Source organism: Atractosteus spatula, chromosome 12 (genome assembly GCF_055471065.1).
Source record: "Atractosteus spatula isolate fAtrSpa1 chromosome 12, fAtrSpa1.hap1, whole genome shotgun sequence".
NCBI lineage: Eukaryota > Metazoa > Chordata > Actinopteri > Semionotiformes > Lepisosteidae > Atractosteus > Atractosteus spatula.
In genome coordinates this window covers 5,707,054-5,731,857 of record NC_142717.1, presented here as the reverse complement: position 1 = coordinate 5,731,857, position 24,804 = coordinate 5,707,054, and the positions used below count along the sequence as shown (strand labels likewise).

At 38.7% G+C, this 24,804-nt stretch overlaps 1 protein-coding gene across 7 annotated transcripts in view; it reads left to right on the top strand.

The window, feature by feature from the left end:
• The window catches only part of med30 (mediator complex subunit 30), a 29,669-nt gene that overhangs the window by 461 nt on the left and 4,404 nt on the right, over positions 1-24,804 (top strand). For 3 of the 7 annotated variants that reach the window (XM_088928923.1, XM_088928927.1, XM_088928922.1), the window contains exons 2-4: positions 1,228-1,436; positions 2,318-2,476; positions 6,954-7,061. In XM_088928923.1, the coding sequence (XP_088785049.1) occupies positions 1,263-1,436; positions 2,318-2,476; positions 6,954-7,061 (441 nt within the window). In that variant the 5' untranslated portion in view covers positions 1,228-1,262. Of the gene's footprint in view, positions 1-1,227; positions 1,437-2,317; positions 2,477-6,953; positions 7,062-22,544; positions 22,609-24,804 lie in introns of all 7 variants that reach the window. The other 4 variants (XM_088928925.1, XM_088928928.1, XM_088928924.1 and 1 more) reach the window with 2 other exon arrangements.

Sequence of the window (24,804 nt, the reverse complement as noted above, 5' to 3'; positions counted from 1 at the left end):
TTTTTCCCCTTATTCTTTATCTGCAGTGGAGGCGTAGGTGAACAGTATAGTGCATACATTTGTGTAATGTAACTACTGGGATTTTCTTGTGCTGCTCCGTCGAGGGCTGTACTCTCTTTATTCTTGCACCTCAGTCTTAAAATTGTGACCATACTGGAGTGTTAAACAGAGAAGACTCCATTCGCGTAGCCCTTGGCAGGTGATGATCTTTCATCTGGTCTTTTCTTGAACGTTGGAAAGGCGAATGGGCATCAGCAGCATGTTAAGTAATGAGTCTGAGACACCGAGGACTGTAAAGGGTCTCCTAGCCACACAGTCTCCGTTTGACGGCGGGTGCATGTTTCATTGTTGAGTATAATTTACGATTTGGGGTTGGCTTTGTAAGTAACATTCAGAATTCTGAACGGTTGCATTAAGCACCCTATAAATCAAGACCAAAGAGATCACTTTCCCTTAACCAGGCATAATTAAATACTAATTTTACCCTAGAAGAACAATAATTATTCCTGCCTGTCATCTCTGTTTTTGGACAGTATGTATCTTTTACCGAGGCTGTGCCAGTGCAGTAATAATCTGAACATATTTTGATTTACATTCTGAGATTTTTTAAACATCACAGCAGACTGTACACATTTATTCAAACACTAACATAACCAGTATCCAGAAGAGGGCCACAATATAAAGCAAGTGGACACTGGTGATGTTAGCCCCATCTAGTGTGCACTGTCCTGTGTGGGACTTGGTCTCCCTTGGTCTCATCTGTATGTGTACCAAATTTCATTGCACCACACTGCAGATGTTTTCTCAGTATAGTTGTTTGGAAATGTTGCCTAACTTCATAAGCAGTTGTATGTACATTCAAGTCTTCTTAATGGTATGTTAAAAGGGACTGGGAAAATAACCATAATTCTTTTACATATGGTACTTATAGAAAGCTTACCTTATAATTAATTTTGGGGTGGACATTTTAATACAAAAAATGTGACATCAAAAGATGCCAGCATGACTTTTAAGAGCTTTACTTTTATACTTTTATAAGATAAGAAAACATTTTCTTATTGAATAGGTTATCTTTTTTTTATTTCCTGGAAGAAACCTGTAAGTAGCAGGGAATGACAGCTTTCTGCCACAACAGGGAGATTGGTACGATCTGCAGAAAAATGGCCTATAAAAAGTGAGTTGGGATCACTATTTGCTGACCAGCAGTTCTCTCTGTTTGCTTGCCAGGATGGTGTGTGACATTGTGACGCTGAAGTAAGGACATGGCCACACCTCCGGTCGCTGGCGCTGGTATGGCCTCTGGAGCTTTCGGGGGGCAACAGGCACAGACTGCCCGAGACGTCAACACTGCCTCCCTGTGTCGCATTGGGCAAGAAACAGTGCAGGACATTGTCTTCAGGACTATGGAGATCTTCCAGCTTCTGAGGAACATGCAGGTGTGTGAAAACTGTAATTGTATAATGTGGTTCAAGGAGGTAGATGCATGAGCATGTGTGGGCTGCAAAGGAACAAGTCAATGTTTATTCCAGGCTGAAAAGAGAAGAAAAGAAACACAGCGTTTCGGCTGTGGAGCCTTCTTCGGGTGTGATCTGTTATCTGTTATCTGTTGCAGCCAAATGCCCGTATATCTAAAATGCTTTTGAAATTCTTATATCTCATACTTCTTGAACTATTGTCAGGTAGATACTATGGCAGGTTTGAACCCTTGATTATAAAACAGCCAGTGACCTAACACTGCTTACTGGAGATGTGAGATATGGAAGTTATCCCCGACTGGGTGGTGATGATAAAAAACAAACAATCAAGCTTATGTAAATTGTAGACGCCAGGGTAGCTGACTGAACATTCTTAGTCTGAATCTGAATTTCCACTACATTTCTATGCCTCTTTTACAGTAGGTAGCACAAGGAAGGACTTTACATGAGCAACAATAACAATTACCATAATACAACAAACAATTACCAAAAAAGAACCTGCATATTTTTGCTGTCTCATTTGAATTAGAAGTGCCAAGTCTTAATTTTCAGTGCTTCTCCAAACCACTTTTTGCTTTATTCTTAGGATATTTCCATGGATGCTGATGTTCAGTAACTCAAGCTTAGGTGGTCCAGTTCCTATTTAGTATATTACGTTTAGAGCCATGTGCATTGAAAGCAAAGCATCTTGCAACTTCTTTTACCTTCAGTATTTTGAGTTGCGAGTGTGGAACATGAGTCGCGATGGAATTAGCCATAGGTAGATGCAAAAAGTACACTGCATTCGAGTTTGGATATTATGTAAGTTTAAGAGACCAGATGTCCTGTTTTTTTTTTTGCAGTTACCCAATGGAGTCACGTACCATGCAAGCACACATCAAGACCGACTGGGCAAGCTACAGGAGCATCTGCGGCAGCTCTCTGTGCTCTTCAGGAAGCTCAGGCTGGTGTATGACAAATGCAGTGAAAACTGTGCTGGGCTGGACCCTGTACCTCCAGAGGTGAGAACGCTTGTCTATTTTCCATTGATTTCTCTGGTTCTCTGGAAATCTGCAGATGCCTTTGCTATCATTTTTATTTTTGCATTACTGTGCACACCATGCTTAAGTGCACTGAGGCTCTACTGAGTGGAAACCTCAAGACCAGTGTAGGACATGCTGGGGGGATTATATCTTTTTCATCTACATCTCGAGAGTCTGAATTGTTTGCCTATTTCCTCCCTGTGTGGCACAACCAGTGAACTGATCGCATGTCACAGTCCAGTACTGAACAGATTCTTTCTTTGCAAGGATTAAAAAGGTCCCCTTATTGTCTTTTACGATAGGATCACATTGCATGTTGCAGTTCTAGAATCTGTAATTAATTCATTACAGATTCATAATCAATGGAGTGTGAATCTCCAGATGGGTTTAGAGTGTCGTAAGGCAGGTTAGTTTTACCTTCCTGGCAATATGATATCCTGCTCAAGTTCAGACATTTGGTGTACAGTATGTGCTTGGCTGAGGAGCCAGTGGTGTGAAGCCACTATCTGTGGGATTATGACTGAACGCCTCTAAGTCATCATCCTCCCCAAAAGGTATGGCACAGTCCTTCCTGTTTTTATATTTTACCTAGATGATTCTGAATGTGGAGCGATGAAAAGGTCCGTCTGGTGAATAAAGGTGACAGATGCAACTCTTTTTTAGATGCAAATCTTTTTCCCAGAGAGAAAATAAGTGTGAAAGTAAATGTTCTTTTAAGATTGATGCATTCCGTAGGCAAAACGTGCAAAGCAACATGACCTGTAGGTAGGTAGGTCCCTTTTTAGGCCATAAAGGTCCATGGGGAATGGGGGGCAAGGGCCACCATCTTTCTTGACTATCCGACAGTGGAGGTGGAGGTGGTGTATCATGACCATTAGAAATGTTTAAATGAGATTTCCAGTTCTGCTGTTATTAAGTAAAATGGAAAAAAGTAATGCAGAGGGTACAGCATGTCAGAATTTAAATTTGGTCACTCTGTTTCTTTAAACATTGAGACACAGCATCACAGGCAATCAGAGGGAATAGTGACTGACTGACAAATTGAAGAAAAGTGAAAACAGCTGGGCAAGCATACACGTCTGTATTCATAATGTATTTTCCACTGTGGCAGGCTTTCAGCATTTTTCTATGAAAAGAAAAACAAATTTCAAAAAGAAAAGGTTTCATGGCTGCTGGTTCTCTTAAATGAATGTCCTGAAAGATTTATGTGATGCCTGACAGCTTTAATGCATTGTATATTCTTTTCCTTCAAGTTCAAAAAGCACGTAAACTTAATATGGTGGTGGAGATTTACAGCTGTTGTTCAGGGAGCGCTTTGTTTTGAATTTGTCTGCAACCTTTTAAACTGATGGGTGAAAACTGCAAAGAAAAGAATGGTATTGCATTTAGTACAAAGTGATTCTTGGAAAACTCTTAGAAACAAAGGTAAATGTCTGATACGACTAATTTGAGGATTTTATTCCCAGCACACATGAATGTGTTCTGAACAGAAATATGCACCTGTTTTTCTACATTCAATTAGAATATGATAGATTTTAAGTAGAACTGGCTCTTAAGTGGCTCAATGAGTAATCATGCTTGGTTGGTGTCCAAGTTGAGCCCTCTAGTGCAGACAGCTCAGGTTTGAAATTTGACTGTTGTGAACCAGCTGTTTTTCTGAAGATACAGTATGCAGCTGACTGCATACAATCTGGATTGACAAGACTTTTGTCAGCATGGGTAACCTCAGTATGCCAGGAACCGTGATCCCCAAATCCTCAAGACTTTCCTGATACCAGTTCTTACCTGTTTGTACAAAGGTTGTAACTTAATAAAACAGATGAAAAAATAAATTATTAAAATAATCAGAAAAAATATTGCTTCCAAAAGTAGCCTGCATATGGTGAAAAATTGCAAAATTCATATCCATTGATGTTATTGAATGTTATATATTGTTATAGTTACTCATATTTTGTCCTATATTCTCTCTGTGTTAGTATAGATGCAACCACCCCTTGGCATTCTGGTTTTGAATGAAAGAACTTTTATATTAAACACAGTAAAACGCAGTAAAAGCAGGGGTACTTAAGAATAATCTGTGTGGTGTAAGAGAAGCTGGTATTGAGCTGTCTAAGTTCTAGTCTGATGTAAAACAGATTAACAAGGTTCACCTCCTGTGTGCTTTTTCAGATGGAAAAGAGTCACTGCCTTAGTAGAGGATACCTAGCGTAGTAGCTTATTGTGTAATTCTTAGCCTCAATATTTCATTTAAAAGTTCTTCCAATTACTGGGAAACATTACAGCCCTATTCTGCTCTGTACAGAGAGTCCATAAATACAAGAGACAATGAGAACTGCCTTTCTACTGACCACAGCTTTGAAATTTTCATATTAATTTTAGCTTAGAATCAAATGGTCTTTCTTTCCCAGCAATGCATGTCCATATTTTTAATATCTAGTATGTATTTGTTTCCTGTGCCACAGACCTGCCCAGTGGTTTTGGCTTAGCTGAATGTGCAAGAACAAATGCACTCAATCATTAGGGCTTTTCCACTTGTCTTTTTCTGTTCACCACAGTGGACCACACCAACAGTACAATCTGGATGTTAACTAGAAGCACTGAAAATGAGCCACTGAAAAAGTCCAAATGAACACAACATGAAAATATACTTAGATTACTTTATTACTGCACTTTAAGGAGCTGTAGCTTGACATATTAATATTGCAGACATCATTATGAAATATAAATTCTGCTTTTTGTTTAAAGCAGTGGTTCATTTTTTTTGTACTCCGTTTTTTTGTTTCCTTTTTTTAGGTGGTTTGTTTTTAGTGTTTTCCACCAGTGTTGCCTACTGTGGTTTTTTTACCACGCTTTCTGATGCTGGAAAGTTTAATTATATCTGAAAATGATGAAGGATGCCCGTGTTGTTGTTTAGTATTAGATGATAGAAGTTCCATCTTACTGTACGTCTAATAGTCATAGCCATTCGTTTTAATTCTGCAGACGTAGTGGATGCACATCACAGTAGTGCCAGTAGGTGTCAGTATAACTTACACTAAATGGAGGGAGAGCCAGTAACTTCTGACTTTAAGCATCAGAGTGGAATATAGCTGTTATCGATTGCTTGGTTGTGCAAGAAGGGACTAAAAAGCATTTAGTGATTCTCTGATGTACATTTTTTGTGGTGTTTCTTTTGGATCAACAATCCTTTAAGTGTTGTAAGTATACTGTACACTTTCCCTTGGGAAAGGAACTACAAAAACCTACCCATAGCAGACTGACATATCTGGGCATCGTATTTATAGCAGATGATGGAACACTCTCCTTTAGGGAAGGACAGATAGGGATTTTTTTTATTGACACCTGGCAAAACACCTGAGAATGCTGGATAAAACATGGATGTTTCTCAGAAAACGTATTTCCTGAACTCTTGGGGTTTTGTGAGAGGCTTACCTTGTAATATCCTCTGCTCTAAGGTAATGCTTGCCATTATTTCTAACCTGAACTGTGCCAGTAGCCACTGTGATCAGGAATTCTCCAAGGGAGAAGTACTGTTAACCAAGCTCTGCTAGAGCTGTTTGGCTTGATGTTGTCTTGGGAATTTTCAGCTCATTACACAATAGTAACCTCTGCTGCTAGTTGATTTTCTGAGGGTTTATGGCATTGTTAGTGAGAGGTTTGAGTGGAGAGCTGTGTCAGCATGAGTTGGCTGCAAAGGAACAAGTAAAGGTTAATTCTGTGCTGAAAACTAGAAAGAAAAACATGTTCTGGTTGTTTCTTTCTATTTTTTAGTGTGGAATTAACCTTTTCTTGTTCAATGATTAGCGAGAGCTAGGTTGGGCCCTACATCCACACAATACCAGCTGTTTGTGCTTTGGAGGTTCCATTAAGCAAAGAAGCGTAGGTTTTCTAAGCTTAAAACATGGTTGTATTAGAGGACACAAATATATTGTCTTCATTCTAGTAATCAGTTTTTAATTCAGGTTCTTCTATGAATACATTGTATTTTTAATATTAACATTAAACCTGGAACATAAGATGATCCCTTAAGCTGGCAGATCCTATGTTGTATGTATGGGATTGGGAGTATTTTACTGAATGTATAGAAGTGGTGAAGGTATAAGGCTGAGCAGTGACTGTCCTCCCACTGACTGCATTGTTTCTATCCCAGCTGTCAGTGCCAAAAGTGGTGACTAACTTGAGAGCATGCAGTGTTGCAGGAATCCATTGATTGTCTTTGGCATTTCAAATCCATTCAGCAGTGAGGTTAAACAATGGTTGACTACTCCTACATGTTAAAAGTAGACAAAAATACACAGAAGAAAAAAAATACGGTGCGTCCCACATGATGATCTTTTCCTGTAGCATTTTATACTTTCTGTAGCGTTTCATACTTTTTATTAAAAAGTCTGTAGATTTTTTTTCCATCTCTTTAATTACAAACCTATTCATGTGTTCCTTGTCTTTTTCTGTACAGCAGCTGATACCGTACGTAGAAGATGATGGATCAAAGCATGATGACCGTTCAACAAATCTGACTCGCTACGCAACTGAGGAAAGGAGAGAGGTGTTGGAGGTGAACCAGGTAAACAGCTCTTCCTCTCCTTGTTCCTTATATTACCAAATGCTGTGCCTGATATACCTCTGCCCCATAGATCTTACACTACATGATAGTAAAAATTATCAGTTTATTCCCTTTATCATACAATATTAAAATAAACAGCTTTAATATAGAGAAAGAGGTTAATCTATCCCTTCTTCTCCATCAAACACAAAGTAGAGCAAATGCAAACAACCAGGAAACTGGCCTTGTGCATCGCTAGTGTCTCTCAATTTCAGTGCTTAATTTAGTAAAGCATACAGTATGTGCGTTTAAAAGGCAGTTGTCATCGTAACTACACCAGATCCTAACTGAACAAAAACCTGTTGTTGTGAGAAATTTTTCGTCAGAAGAGTGGAAGACAGTCTTGTGCTGTTGCAGTCTTTATTGAGCTTAATAAGCACAGCAATGTGTTATTGAGTCTGCCCTGCAGGACAGAGAAACTGCAAGGGGTTTCTCAACTCTTATAGACAACACAGGCTCAGAAAGAAGTTTGTTTCACACCTTTGAGCGTTTGTCCTGTTCTTTGAGGGTTTCTCCTGACCTTTGACAATGTGATTAATTACCCTTAACTCTTTGTAGAAGGAAATTGGTTACAGCAGCCAGCTTTGTCCTGTCTTCACATGCCATTGGGTAAAGGCTAAATAAACAGATCCCAGCAATTACTCTTAATACTTTCCACAATGTGGATTTAAGAGTAATGTTGTTGTGCTGATTATGTGTAATGCATGTCCCACTTCACAATTCATTACCCTCCGGGTATAGGATGTTTTTTTTATCATTCATCCATCATCAGAAAGCTACTTATTCCTGGTAAGGCTTATGGTAACCTTACCCTGTAAGAGAAGTACAGGATGCAGGGAAAAATTACCAAGGACAGGATACTAGTTCTTCACAAGCCATTCACCCACAAACACAAATTAGAGCTAGCAGTCAACCTAACCAGCGTGTATTTAGGAGATGGGAGGAAAGCAGCTGAAGCAAACACACTTGGGGAGAACATGTAAACTGCACAGATGGAACTTAACCAGTGTGAAGCAGCTGTGAGTTAGCAGCACCAGCCAGCAGACCACTGTGCTACTCTTGTATCATTGTTAACTGCATTTTAAATATTTCAGTTGTTATAATTGCACTGTACATACAGTACATCTCCAATCTGCTGAAAAGTTGTCAGGACATCTGGTTTGGTAACTGGTAAAAATAAATGCACATGTATTGGTAAAGCAAGACTGAAATTTAAACCTAGAGTATAATTGGATATCACATAACAATTAGCATCAGAAATGCAAAGTATTATGTGACACAGATGCCCATGCAGACAACTGATGATTATGCCTTTTGAGAATATTTTCTGTGGGATTGGGGTTCATTTAAACATCAAAAGACATGGTTTCTAATCTGTCTTTTAAAACCTTTTTGTTCAAATTATTTTCAGATGATTTTGTCTGCTTTATTGCATTTGATCTGAAACCAACCAGTTTTTTTATGGGGGGGGGGGGGGGAATTAATTGTTCAGCCGAAGTCCTGACCACTTGGTCATTAAAAACCCCATGACACTTTTCGTAAGAGTAGGGTTGTTAAGGCCAGTGGCCTTCTAAATCCCACCCTGGGCTCTCACACTCTGGTTAATTTAAATTTTACTCTTAATTTAAATGTGAATCAGTTTCTTTCAGATGTGTATAGGGGCTGCAGGTGCTTAATGGCTGCTGTGTGCCACCCAAGTAGATGATGCACTTTGTGTGGTTTTCCACTGTATGTTTAAAGTACTTTGAGGTCCTTTGGGATGCAAAGACCTATATAAATATATTGTTATTATTACATTTCTTCAAGAGCTTCTGTCTTCAACAGAGTGCACATAAAATCTGTCTTGGTGCCTGTCGTTAATTTTGTGCAGGTTATTTTTGGTTATGGTTACCATTTCAGCAAAGAAGTCCTTGTGGTTTGTCAGATCTGATTGATTGTGAGGCAGTGTGCAGTGGAAACAGATTAGTAAAACAGTGCTGTAAAACCCCAATGTTGAAAGAAAAAACATTTAATCTGTCCTACATTTATGTTTCCCTCCCCTCATTTTATGTATTTATATGTAGAAAGATCTTTTCAGGAGTAAATTGGATGACTTTAACACTGTAATCATAATTAACAAAGAATCTTTATACCATTGCATCACCACAGTTATTCCTCCTACTACTGCTGCTACAATTGTTCGTGATAATAACTGTCGTCATCACCACTGTTTTTCCCTGTGGTTTGTATTTCTAAAGAAACAGTGGAGATCACCATTTGACTAATTCTCTACAGAACATAGTAAAGACATAAAAAATATAAATATTGCTTTCTTGTTTTTGCTTTGTTGTAAATTTAATAAAAATATATAATCTGAATTTTAATTTATTCTTAAATTAATTTTCCATTCTACACCAAATATAAATAGTCCTAAAAATGTTTTGTTAAACAATTAAATTGTTTATGCAATATATGTTTGACTGAAGATCCAAAGAAATTGTAACGGTTAGTGTTACAAACAGTTAGTGCACAGATGGATGAGTTGAGCAGTCCTGGGGTGTTCTACTTTATTACTATGACACAGTAGTCAATCTTCTAGCTACAATATAGTAAATCTATGGAACTCAACAGAAATCTGAATGAGAAGACAGATGTTACAACCTTCTGTGAAGCTGCTCTGATTGGTGCCAGGTCTGGTTTATTAAAGACCTTTAAATTAATGTCATTAGATTGAAGAACCATCTTTTTTTTAAATTAATTGCTCTGACCTTTTATGAAATATATTTAACTTTTTTCACATCAAATGCATAAGCATTTGTACCCAAGTGTGTATGTTCTATTCTTTAATGCTAAAATGCCATATTTTCTTTAATGTATTAATCCGTATTTTAGAGTTGTATCATTTTTTGCTGTTTTCAAGTGCTTCAGTGTAGAGATACATGAGGCATCATTAATCTGTAAAACCAAAGAGCAAAACATTTCCCTTAATGCAAGCTTCGAGTGGTGGAGAGATAGATCATTCTCATGTCTCTTTTTCTCATTTGTGGGCCATATTCCACTGTGTTATAAGAGCACACATTTCACATTGTGGTAATTGTAATTTGACTGAGCTGTATTAGTTACGGTAATGCAAAATCCATGCTTCTTTTGTTGAAAATGTGCTTATGGGATCCATCAGTTCATAATGACACCAGTCACGGTGTTATTCAGTATTATGCTGCAGAGTGATGGCAAAAGTTAATATTATGTTTTTAGCTGCAAGAATCAAGAAAACACTGTTTTGTAGTTAAGAACGTACTAAAGCTTATAAATATTAGGAGGCTATTTGGCCCATCGTTCTTGTTTCATTGCTAATAGCTTATTGATCCAAGGATTTTCTTCAGCAAACTTTTGAAAGATAACAGGGAATCTGCATTCTCACTGATAGCTTGTTACTAGCGTTACTTGTTACTGTTTGGATTGCAGTACACAAAAAAGAAGACAGCTTGACAGCATAGAATTTTAAGTTAACAAAATTCAGAATTCCACAAACACAATGTGCATTACAGTAAATACAGTATGTACATACATGGCTTTGTTAATTAATATAGAAAAAAACAAAATTTTAAACTATAAAGAAATGGCAAAATTTGTAAAATGCCAATAAGAGAGCCTGTAATTAAATATGAAGTTAGATTTTAAGGATGCTGAATTAGACTTGTTGGTAAAATCTAATATTTTCTTTTTGTACCGATCTGATGGCACACAGAAAAATACTGTATATCTAATTGTTTCCAAATACAGTTAATATGTTAAAAGAATTCCAGTTAAATTACTTAATTGCTCAATTATACAAATAGGCATTTTGCATTTTAAAAGTCTCCCATTCAAGTCCCAGAATTCTCTCTGAGTCCCAGCAGTCCCTTCTTTTAATTTTTCCTTTAGGACAATAAACACGAACAACTGTAACTCTATACAGCCAGATTCCCACTGTTAGAACCCTCCTCACTGTACATGCCTTATGGGCATATTATATAATCAAATCCTGATATGTGACATGACGTTCATCCATTCCATAAGATGTTTGAGCAATCTGTACAAATGCTGCTGTATGATTGATTGATTACTGTCATCTGTCCTTTGTCACAAAGCCGCTTATTCCTAGGAAGGCTCACGGCAACCCTGAGGCCTTCTGAAAACACAGGCCACAAGCCAGGACTACTACACCCTGGATATTACGTAGGACCAGTGTCACGCCCTCTGCAGCCAGAGGGTGCTCCTTCTCTGTCCTGTCCCTAGTTTCCTGCCTGCTGTCCTTCCGGTCCCTCTCTTTCCCTTGGGCTATATATTTCCGGGTCTTGCACTCTGCCCTTGCTCAGTATTGACGTTCGGATGTCCTGAGACCCGCCTAGCACCAGGTCGCCCCACGTCCGCTACCTGAGGGCATAGGTTTCTATACGGCACTCCTGAACTCTTTGCACTAACGAGCCCGGGCCTTTTTCCCCTCTCGCCGCTACGCATATGGGTCTTTTTCCGCTCTCCTGCCTCTTCACGGTTAGTCCCTTTGGACGTCCGTGACAACCAGTTCCTCACAGTGATGCCAATTAATCTAGTCAGAAAGAAGCCAACTAGAAGAAACGCATATGAACAAGGGGTGAAAGAACTCCACACAGAAGTTGTTCCTGCCCAAGATCAAATCCAAGGAGTTTGTAAGGCAGGAGCTTCGATTTACCATACATGTGAATTATAAAAGTAAAAGAAATCGTAGGAAATCGTGGAATTGTAGGGAATTAAAAATGATTTCTAACTGTTAATTGAACTATGACATGAAATGATACAAACAGGAGTGCATCGCAATAAAAAAAATAATAGGATAAGACACGTGTCTTCAGTTCCAGAATTCATGGGCCACAAGGTCTTCTGGTTTTTATTTCATGTCTTAATTGCCTAATTGAATTATCATTTGCTTAATCAAATCAGTTAGGGCCTTGGCCCTTGTCTTTAGCAGGAATTAATTTAAAAAGACTGATAAAACCTGCTGGAGTGCTGTCCTAAAGCAACAGATTGGAGACCCTGCAGGAAATAACGATTGAGTTTGTCGTGTAGATCATCATATAGATTTGAACAGCTGTAAGGCCTATGAAAACCTAAAATGTGTGCTCAACATTTGAGTTTAAACATATAATATCGTACAAAACTGGAAAAACTGTGGTTATACACAGATATGGAGGACATTTCTCCTGCAGTGCCAACCAAATGAATGTTGAGTAGTTTTATTCTGGCTTTTTTTATCAAGAGTTGAGGGCCAAGGATTTAACTTCACACTAACTGAGTTATTTTTACTTAAAAGCTATTTGTGTATAAAAAACAGATTTTTCTCATTTTCTGTACTACACATTTTCCTCACACTGAAACTCTGTGGGCTGATGGTTCTTGCAGGACAGTCACCCGTCATTTTAACTTCATTGTGCAGCTGGCTCCCATCTCTAATGTCCTGTGCAATTGGAGCCCCAGGTATCTCTTGAGTTCATGTTCCTCCCTGTGTTAGTCTGGTTTTCTCCAGGAGTTCTGGTTTCCTCACAAATAGATGAGCTGCAGAGCACTGGGGGGAGGAAAAACCTCATTTAACTGAAAGGAAACCTCCGGGAGTCCACGGCTGAGAGCTACCCGCTCCTCCGGGTTAAAAACCTTTGAGTTGAGGAAGGGGGGGCCGGGTAGAACTCCGGAGGAGCGAGACAAAAAAACAGACAAAACACGTAAAAAAGCACACACAACAAAAATAAACCCTGACGGAACAAGGGGACAAACAACACGAACAGGGAGACAGGGAACCAGAAGCCGGGAAAAAGGACAAGAGAGGCCAGGAGACCGCTTGTGGGGTCCAGTGTGGCTAGGCATTCTGTCACTGAAGCCGGGGCTAGCCGTGGAGAGAGACCGGCGAGACGGGAGGACCCTATGTGGCAGGAACGAAGCGAACATGTGGGGTTCGGTCCGGGCTCAAGGAATCGGGAGGAGTCAGGAACAAGACACAAGCCCTCAGATAACGGACGTGGGGCGACCTGGTGAGGCGAGCCTCTTGACAACCGATCCCAATGCCGAGCGAGGAGGATAGGGAGAACAAAACACACCGGAAGAAAAAGTAAAGCGCAGGGAAACTAGGAACAGGACAGAGCAGGAGCGCCCTCTAGATGTAGAGGGCGAGACAATTCTAAACCTTTCCTTTCCCTGTGAACCTGCAGTACACTGGCGTACCATCCAAGAAAAGGGAAGTCATGTGCTCTCAGATCCTTCTTGCACACTGTGCTTCTGGGATAGGCTTCAGTTTAACGTGTCCCTAATAGGAATCCAGCAGCTTTCTTGATAGCAGCTGGGTGAACACATTTTTACTCCTTACCTACTGCAAAGCTAATGACAGCTAATGCTTTTTGTTTGTGTAATTCATTTTTAAATATGCATTACACAAAATGCATTTAAAAAAACATAATCTTTTTAAATATAATGAAGTTTGGCAAAAATAATCCTGCACCCCCATTCCAGCCATTTGATTTGCATTAGCTGTTTTAGTGTGTTAGGATGCCAAGAGCTGTTTTTTTCTGTTTTCCTAACTTTTTTTTTCCATTAGATTCAGATAGAACTTCAACATTTGGTATTCTCCCTGTAGAATGTATAATAGTGATTTGCACCTTCAACACAGTTCTTTTGCAGACTTAATCATATACTGAGGGATAACCTTATTAAAAAGTTTTTTTGGGGCTGATTTTCTGATTTTGCCGCTAATTAGCTACAGAAGAATTTTTATGAGAGAGTGAGATAAATTATGACAATTTGAAAATTATATTCAGAGGACCAAAGCAGTATATGAAGTAGTAAGTAAAACTCAGGTGGCAAACCGTTTGAATTAATTGACACAACCTTTTAGGAATTAAAAGCTGATGCTTGGTATGGATTTTCTCAAGTATCGCACCCTTAGTTTTTTAATGAAAGTGTTGCTTTCTTGGCTGCCCTTCCATGTTCTTTGAATCACGCACATGCATAGATATACATTCATAAGAAAATCTGTAAATTCAGTGATTAGTTTCTTAATTTGGTTGGGAAGTTGGCAAGGGAGGCAGGGTGCTTATTGCATAATTTCATTAGTCTCAGTGTTTGCCCTTTGTTCAAACTGTAACTCTCCGCCTTGCTAATGTGTGAAATGTCTGTTGGGCAGAATAACTAAGTATGAATAAATTCCTGTCACAGCCCATTAAGAAACCTTGGAGGAAAGAGAGGTGCTTGGGTATTATTAATTCTCCTCTGCTCTTCTTTTCCTCTGCATTTTAAATATGCTGTTAATTATAGCCACTGCTCCTTATTTAAATGAGTGGGGGAAAAAATGATTTATAATTTCAAATATGCTCTCCAAGCAAGAATGCGTTCTTGATAAATTGCGCTGTGTTGTGGTTACAGTTATCTAAACCGCCGCAATAACTTTCAGGCATTCTCTTATGATAATAAACAATGTAGTCAAATATTAACAAGTCTCGCCAGGGATGAAATCACGGGCTCTTTGCATGTATAAACAAGAGGAATGTGTGGATTAATAATCTTTCCACAAGTGCCCATTAGATAGTTTATCTTTGTAGCTGAAAGATTTAATTTAATTGCTGTCCTTGGGGGATAATGCATATGAAAAAAAACTGCAGGTCAAACTGTTCATCAAAGCTTCAAGGCAGTGTTTAAAACTGCACATTTTTCATTACCTTGGCCTGCATGTAGAAAATTATTGCCTGGTTAATTTATCCCAGGCACTTGCAAGTTGGAGTGTCATTGCTGGAGCCTGAAAGCTGTTTGAGGGAGAAGGGTTTTTTATTCTGGTGAGAAGTGTAATGCATTAACCAGGGCGTTTTGCTTTTGTAACTCTGTTAGCTCTTTTTGTCGCATAAAGGAACTTCCATTTTTTTTAAACTTTAAAGCAGAATACTACACTTCCGTCTTGTAGTTTTCTTTAAATTAAGTGAAAACTGCAGCCCACGAAGAAAGAAACTGACATCACAGGAGATGAAAGATTCTGTTCAATATGTTTTGTGGAGATCCACAGTAGTGGCTAAGGATTCAGTTTCCCCAGGCTGCTTTTACACCATTCCTTCAACCCTGGACTGAAAATAGCTCAAAATAGCCTCCATGCTGGCTACTTCACAGCCTGATAATTGGAAATAGACTCCATGCCCAGTGGTTTTACAGTGAAGCAATCCTTTTTACCCCAAAGCTGGCTATAAAGATTTTAAGACCTTTCAAGCTTTCCTAAAAGCTGCCTTGAAGGTTTGAGGAACAGTTTGACCTGTGAGATCTTTTTTTCTTTCTCAGTGCAGTCTTTATACTGCAGTCAAGTTGAATATTTGATTATAGAGTTCTGATTGTAGAAGCTAGGTTTGCCATGTTGTGTTTAATGAACTCCAGTATGTAGTTTTATTACAGCAGTGTGGATTACAGTTTAATTTGCATACTCCTGCTGTCATCTGTGAAAAGAAATTCATCCCGTAGTCTTCCCTGAATGTCATATGTTGAGTTCAGTTTATCTTTAGAATTTTGAGCACCACAGTCACATGCAAAGTGCAAAATGCACTCTGTACATTTAAATATAATGCAGAAAAAACCCAAACATTGCACATCACTCTATTGCACATAGCAACATATGATATTTATAGCACATTACAAAACACATTGCAAACAAGTGGATGATAAAGGTCAAAAATTGTGTTTATCCTTGCCATTTGCATTGGCAGCTTTAATGGATAGTGGAACAAAGGAATGTTTGTATCTGTTTGACTTACATTTGGGAACCCTAAAACGTTTGCCAGAAGGAAAACGCTGGTATTCAGAATTGAAGATGTGGGAAGGATCTGATATAATTTTTCCTGCCTCTTTGATTATGGATTTTTCAAAGATTGTCTGCAGGGAGTGGTGCTGTTTCACTCCCATGACCTTCAAAGCTGTTTGGATGAGATGGGTAATTTGCGAGTATGCAGTATGCCGAATACAATGAAAACTGTATGTCCATGTAGCCATTACAGGTGATTTGCTGAAGGAACTGCAGCTTGGCTATTTAGCAGTCTTATTGCCTGGAGGTAGAAGCTGTTCTGTAATCTGTTAGTCTTTGACTGAACGCCTCGATACCATTTACCGGATGGTAAGAGAGAAAACAGTTTGTGACTGTGATGACTGGGGTCCTTGAGAATGGACCTGGCCTTCTTAAGACATCTAGCTGAGTAGATATCTTGGATGTTTGGTAGCTCACAGCCGGTAATGAGCTGCGCTGACTTCACCACCCTCTGCAGTACTTTGCAATCCCGGGCAGAGCAGTTCCCATACCAGGCAGAGATGCAACCTGTCAGGATACTCTCAGTAGTGCACCTGTAGAAGTTGGCCTGGATATGCCAAACTTCTTTAGCCTACGGAGAAAGAATAGGCGCTGCTGTGCTGTTTTGACCACAATGTTGGTGTGGTGGGTCCAGGTTAAGTCCTCTGTGATGTTAACTCCAAGGAACTTAAAACTGCTGACCCTCTCCTCTGAAGTCTCATTGATGTAAATAGGTGTGTGATCTCCTCCCTGGTGTTTCCTATAATCCACAATCATCTCCTTAGTCTTACTGATGTTCAGAGAGAGGTTGTTCTCCTGGCACCATGCTGCCAGGGTTTCAACCTCCTCCCTGTACGCAGACTCTTCACCATCTGTGATCAGGCTGATGACTGTTGTATCGTCTGCAAACTCAATGATGGAGTTTGAGTTATGCCTGGCGACACAATCATGGGTAGATAAGGAGTAGAGGACAGGGCTAAGCACACAGCCTTGGGGGGCTCAAGTGTTTAGAGTCAGAGTAGAGGATATGTTGGTGCCCACCCTCACCACCGGTGGACGGTCCGTCAAGAAGTCCAGGATCCAATTTCAAAGGGACTGATTACTTTGACTGATTTTAATATACATGCAAGATTTTTTTAGCATGTTTTAATACTTCCTCAGAACATCAAACGCTGTCCAATGATGAGTCAATAGAAAGACGTACATAGTATTCATGGTCTCATAAAATCTAAACTCTGTTATTTCCAGTATATTGCATATCCTTCTTACTGTATGCCACATACTGCCTTTACTATTTGGCATCCAAGCTCGTTATTGCATTAGTAATAGGTCAGAAAGAGAGAGTATGCTATATTAAATATTGAAGACTGGAGTGCATAGTTTGTATTACTAGACAATGAAAAATAGAATAGCTGTTAGTGTAATGGCCATCTCTTCTCCTTGCTTGCATGGTTATAAACCCCTACAGTGAAGGTATGGGCAACAAAATACTGTCATTTTGATATACATGTCCCCTGCTACATGTTGACATCATAAATGGTCATTGTAACAGATTTTGCATAGGCTTTCAAAGATTATTAGGTGTTCAACTTGAACTTTCTGTTTAGTAACTAACTTTTGATTTTTCATTCCATAACTGTTCACATGAAATTAATTTCTCATCATTTCTAAAGGAGCATAATCCCCTGTTTACAGCCTTAAATGTGCCTTAGGTAAAGAAAATGATATATGACCGTGTTCTCATATACTGCATATTGAAAGTGAACTGTCCTCACAAGGATAACACTTGAGCAGAATCATGCTTAGAAAGACTTTACATTTGCAAGGTGTAGATGGTGACCTTTAGTTGCTGGTGATTGTGCTTGAGTATCACAACTCTGACTTCTTTCATTACCTTGTGTGATAAAGTTGTGACTTCTGATGCATAAACAACAACTCTTATTTTGCAACTACTGCCATAAATTATTCGTGTACAGACAGCAAAGACCAATGCTCCTGAGAAGATGTTTACTCCAGACCTAGTAGGACAGTTTAACATCTGGTACACTGAGGCACCAACACATACACTAAAGAACTATGTTTTAAAATATGTTAGCACCCTAATGAAAGTATTGGTAACTGAAGCATGTTGACTGTGCTATGTATTTGTTATTCATAAAATATAAAAAAATGTCAGTCTCCTGTCTGAGGAGATAGAGGCATGAAATTGTTGTAGTCTGCAGAATGTTGATGCGAGTGAATGTGGGACATACTTTAGCAGGATTTAAAAAAAAAATGTTTCTCATCTGGTTAATCCCTTTCCACATTTATAGGTACTTGCATTTGTAATTCTGGACAAATTCAGGGAATGAAAAGAGTAATTTGAGCTACCAAGGGTGGCACGTAGCAGATTAACTCCGAATATTACTAAGAGAAGCATATTGCAGGCACAACTGTCACCTCAGGCGTCTTATCTCATGTTAGTGGCTATGAATATCACCTTCACACTTACTGCTTCCTCAAGTTAAGTTGACAGTGCACAAAACCCATATTATTAGTGCTTGTGGGCAGACAAGTCCATTGTGAATAAAGGAGGGGTTTTTAATAATAAAAGCACAGCAAAGGTTGATATAGAGATTTCACTGCTTTTTTAGAAGGATTTAAAATCGGATACATCTTTTACATCTTCGTGTAAAACAGCTTGTTCTCGCTTTTGTAAAACATACCGTTTGATCATTGAGTGGGATCTTTGGACATTGCGGACCCTCACAGGAAGTGGAATAGTCTGTTTTCTCTTGAATATGCACAGGCGGCTGCAGGGGTATCTCTGGAATGTAGTAACGTTTTAATAGAATCTACGGCTTTGGCCCCCCAAGTTAATCATGAATGTGAATTAATAAAGAAGCCTGGTGTATATCACTGAGTGCAGTTGGATAAACTGTAGTTATTCTCATAATGCGCAAATAAACAAAGAATCTTCTGTTTTAGCATTCTCACAACTTCCTTATTGTTTGGCTATTTGTTTCTCCATCAGTCCATCAATTACTGTTTTGCAGAAGATTTCCATTCAACATGCTAATGCATTTGAATTTATTTTCTCCTGATTAACTGAAAATCAAATTAAAGAAACAAAAGCCTTGAAAAAGTCGTGGAAATAACTGAACATTATTAATTCAGTGCTATGAATTACATTATACTTCTGTTTATTTAGAGCAAATGTCTGAATGTTTTGATTCACTGAGATGAAACAAGCAGACCCTTAGTCTGATTTGTGTTTTTTGTGTCAAAAACATTTCAGATTTACTTGTTAACGTAAAAAATAATTTCACATCCTCCTTACTGGATGTTGTGATGAGTTTTATCATCAGATTTGGTTCTAAGATTAAAACAAAACACAATAAGTAGAAAAAAAATGGGAGCTCTCTCAAAAAATCTGGAAAAACAGGGCAAATTAAACACGTTCTGAAGATGAGTTCTGACTATCGGTCAGCACCCGATTTCAGCTTTAGCTTTTGCACAAAAGTAATGAATGCAAAGGACCGTATTAAGTTTTAAAATGGAAAGTATATTTCAATGTGCAGTTATTTGAAGACTCAAACTCTCTGGTGTGAAGAGAACAGAACTTTAATGACCTTAACTATTTACAGAGAGCCTAGGCCCAAAGAGATTAGAGAACATCTCTCTGATATTTCAATTCCTGTGTATTTCATATCATATTTCGTTTCCTGCCCAAACTCTCCTCCACTCGTTTCTTAAAGCCTGCCACGAGTACGTCCTCCAGTACAGCCAGGAACTTCGTGTTCTGGATACTACAGCTGCAGGTTGTCTCCCCACAAAATACCCAGCTGTCATTGGCCATCTAATGGAGTTTTTAATGAAAGTTCGGGAGGAATGAAGGCAGCCGCGCTCATTCGACACAGCTGCTGCAATTCTCACTAATCCTGACGTAAGCAACCGGTCTCCATAAATACCAAACGCCACCCTCTCCTCTTCCTCGTTCGTTTTCTGCATCCCTCCTCCACCCCCTCTCCACCTTTGCAGCTACCCCATTGGTCGCATGGGGGTCCTATCCTCCCCGTCCAACGGCTGGGAGGTTGGCCCTCAGCCAAGCGGGTTACACATCACAATAAACGATTCTAATTTCTCCCAAGCTTTCGGCTGCTGTCATTCCTCGTGAAGTTAAATCGGCTTCAATTTGACCAGATTCCAGAGTGTCTCAGCCAATAAAAGTGTTTGTTCTGGACACTGACTATAACCGTAATCCATTCAGTGGTAGCGCACAATGGACTTGTCACATTCAGAGTTTGAGTTGAAGTTGGTTGGCCGGGACTCTCTAAGCGCTGTTGAAACAGTGACTGCTGTGTCTTCCCAAGCACCTGCAGACTGGTGCTGTATTTAAGGGCCAAATTATTCCTACACCACTAGCTACTAGCACAGGTGGAGGGCCATCTAATCCATAGATTTTTCCACCTCTGCACAGATTGAGCAGCTATCTTTACAATTTCTAGGAGACCAGCCTGTTTTAGGAGGTATGTGAGGCTATGTCAGTGGTTTTGAGCTAAGCCTTGATTCTGGAAGTGTCTGTGAGTTTAAGAGATGTGAATAAAGGGCCTTGGAGACCTTTATAAGCCTCCTCAGGTTTAGATGGTTCACCTTGCTTTTGTTCTTTGTGATGTCAACAGAAGGTATATACTCCTTTTAATGATAATACAGGTAACTCACTAAGGTTTTCAGCATGTTCGGAACTGCTAGAATGCTGGTGAGGTTTTTAAATTAACTTTTAATTTTCAGCATGGCTAGACTAGCTCTCTACAAAGTTACATATTTGTTTTGCTTTTAACTGAAGACTTTTACTTTACAGCTGAGGAACCTGCTCTTTGCCTTTTCAGTTCAGATTAGAAGTAAAAGCAGTACAACAACCCCAAATAAAATATTTGGTGGTAAACTTCCATAGATAATGAGAGTTGATTTTACTACTTTGGTTAATTCCTAAAACATCTTTTAAACCTTCAAGTAGTTTATTTAAGAATGCTTTAGTCTGAAGTAAGTGTTAAAAGACATGTTAAGCGCAAGTGATTCTTGGAACCTAATCAAATGAGTACAGAACACCCAAATGTTTAAATACCAAGAACAAATGTAATCTAGAAACATTAATAAACACAGAACTATACCGACTAGTTGAGACATGTTCGGCCTGCAACTCTGACATGACACTCACTGCCAGAAAGCATTAAGCTTTAGCTTTCATGAAATCGAAACAATATTTAAAGCACATACCTGCAGTGCCAAAAATGAATGCTCTTAAGGGCAGTCCTTCACCAACAGCCTTATAACACATAATCTAACAACAGAACTCCAGAAATTACAGTGAAGTACACCACGTACACCATAACGGCACTCCATCCCTTCTGAATACTGGCATGGCTCGTTTATCTTTTGTTACATTTGAATTTCTTTACCAAGGCAAAACATTTTTAGTGCTGTGAGCAGAACATCTTTTATACCAAGGTGGGCCATCTGATTCTTTGGCCACCTGACGGCCGAGGAGTCCATCAGTACAGAAATGAATTTAAAGATAAAGATATGACATCTGTCCTTCCGTGCACTGGAGTTGTTAGAAATCCTGTATACCCTCATATCTACTTCTACATCTTCAGTTCGTGGCCAGAAAGGGCAGCCATATTGGTATGATGAGGCATGTTTCTCTGAGGCATGCACTACGGTGTGCGTCTGTGAAGACTACTCTAAACTGAGATGTAACCTACAGTGCATTTTAAAGCAAATTGAGATCTGTGAGAGGTTCTAAACTCAGCCACCAATTTAGGTGGGAGCCACCAACCCCTCTAATAATTTAAACATAAAAATAAAATTGAAATACCAATGTTACCCAACCACTGAAAAAAGTCCTTCTTGTGAGCACTGGGGTTTTACCAACAGCAGTGTTGTCACTACAACAGTCTTAAAAACTGTTGGTCCAAACTATGACCAATGATGTTAGATCATACAAGAAGATAATCAGTGCTAGCTTTTTTAACCAGAAGCCTTTTTTATCTTTTTCAAATTTCTGGTCTTTTCTTTGATCTGTGCTTAAATGAGCAAAACAGCAGTTGAGAAAATTAACTGGACTAGCTAGCTGGCTGACATTACCATACAGTGTTCTTGAAATGCTTGCCCCCTTTCTTTCTAAATGGATTTTAGATGAATTGTTGTGGGATGAGAGTTACTATAATGGTTTTATGGGAGAGCCAATTAAAAGGTATTTTGTTCTGTAAAATTTTTATCAAATCCATTTTGTCTACCACTGTTGGCAAATTAGAAAATATCTTTAAGCAAGTACTTCTAGAGCAATAAAGATTAATTTTAAGGATGTCTTTTTCTCCAATTACATAGCCTATCTTTGTCGTGCACAGTAAAGCTGGTGTTTTATTATTTATCCTCCTTACAGATGTTTTCACCCATCTTCCTCAATCACTCCCCCGCAAAAAAATAGTGATTACACAAGCAAAAAAATTCAAGCAGTTCTTTCCTATTGATTTTCTGATCATACACAATTCACAGCTAAAAGGTAATTAATCATCTGTCCTGAGATTTTATTAAATCCCAAATTTATGCATTATGAATCCTTAATTAACTCTAGTAAATCTTGCTGTTTTTGTTTTAATCTTTTAAAGACACAGGATTTCCAAGCAAGGCTTCTGATGTGGATTTTTCTGGAAGTCAGGTAATACAACCAGAGTAAGTCCCCACAGCTAAATTTCAGCTTGTAAATGGGACCAGTCTTTGATTCCAGTAACCTCACTGTATCAGACAGAAGATCTGTTTCTTTTGAGTTAAATTCTTCTTCCAAACACAACGATACACAGGCTTCAGCTCCTATCAGTTCACAAGCACAGCAGCACCTTTGCTGTGCTTAGGGCTTGACATTCTCACCCTGGAGCAGTCTTGTAGTTCTACAAAAACAACTTTACAAACTTCAGCTAAACACCTAAGATAGGTCTGACAACATGTCTTTGAACTGCTTCTTATAAAGAGTAGCCCCATCCCTTCCTTAAGCTGTACATCATTACTTCCAATTTAGCCAACAGGCTGAATCCCTCCTGAGAATGCAGCCTCTTAACATTCCATAGGCAGGTGCTCATCTTGGGAAGCTGACCCCTTATCGCCCTCTAGTGATTGCTTAGGGCATTTGTACCCTTGGTACATTCTGCATACAACCTAAAAAAACTGCACCCCTGTGGATAGAAAACAAGAGCAAAAAAAAACATCTTACGTAAGATGCTAGTAAATTAATATGGGTATGAGCACAGATCTAGTTTAGGATTTTATGCATACTTCTGTTTGGTGTGTTAAGTACGTAAAGGATACAAATGAGCTATTTGGCCCATCTAGCTAGTCTGGTAGTTAGTAGTTAATTTATCTAAGGATCTCATCCGGTCTTTTCTGACAAGAGAACACCTGAGGGAGAAAAAAAGAAGATGCTGCAAATTTAGGACATCCTAAAATGAGATTAAAGCCATGCAGAATATCAAAAAGGTCTGTGTAAAACTAACCTCTAGCTCACACCAACTCTGTGAGTTTTAAAACAGAAATATGCTCCCATTCCTGGTGCAGATTGTGTTAATTTGTGTCTTCCAGGCGATCATAAAGTATAATAACATGCAAGTGTTTAAAATTATACAAATAATGCAGTCTGTTTTAGCAGGCAAGGGATGGGGAATACAAAATTTATTTGGTAAGTATTTCAAAGACTGGCTTTGTATAAAAAAAAATATTTCTTTAGAAGGCTGGAAAGAGGCTGTAAAGGCAGCCCCAAATCTTTTGAAAAAGAGCATTCCATGGGATCATTTTACTGGTTGAGCAAAATAGAACAGCAGGGAGGGAATTCGCACAGGTACCGTAAGACCGTGAAAGCGAAGTGAGAGCTGATATGCCAGTGGAACAAAAAAGATCATGTTTCCGTCACAAACAGTTGTCTTGTTCTCTGTTTTTTTTAAATGACAGATAATGGCATTAGGCCATAGGATGCCATGGTTTTCTATCACTGAGTACTTAGCTCACCTCACTCCTGAACACTGCTGCCTTTCATTCCTAGACTTTCCTCAGACACAAAAGCTTCACTGGTCAAATATCTGTGGCATCACAGGTATGTCTAGAAATAAAGTCCTGTAAAACTTATTGAAAGAAGCCAAAAGAGAACTAACAGAGCTAAAGCATATACATCATTTGTATGGTTTTATGTTGTTAAGTGCAAGGGCAAAAAATTAATTTTAAGGTTTATTAAAAATGGGAGGAAAAGGCAACCACATTTTTTTTCTTGTTCTGTGTTAAGATTCTTAAAACTTGTGGCAGCTTTGTTTAAATAATTTTGTTTGAATAGACTTGGTTTCATATGGGGTTAAATTAAAGTCAATCTGAATAATAGCCAGAAAGGAAGAATCTGAAAAAGGGTTCAGTTTAATCTGACAGTTCAAAATCACTGAGTGATTTTTATTTTTTTTACAGTGCTTAAGGGAGCAAGTTTCAAGGGAATACCAATGAGAAACTGCCAGAAGTATTTGTGCATATTATCTTGACACTCATAGATAACGAGTGTTAAAATTTCATAAAGTGTAAAACTTAGACAAGTGTAAAAATATTTACGGTCTTCAACCCCACAGCAAACATTTGAGATAGCCCAGAAAATGGGGGTTTAATCTGACATCTTGTAAGGGGTGAGTAGTAGTGATAAGTAGTAGAGCACCAAAAATAAATTCTGTATAACTATCCATTCCACAGCTATGATTTATAATTATAAATTTCCAGTGATCCACATTCTGTGAATTAAATACTTTAAACCTGGCAGAAATTGTATATTTATTGATAAATAAGGAACACATTATTTATAATGATTGAGATTATAAGTATCCATTCCTTTGAGATTTTTTCTCTATG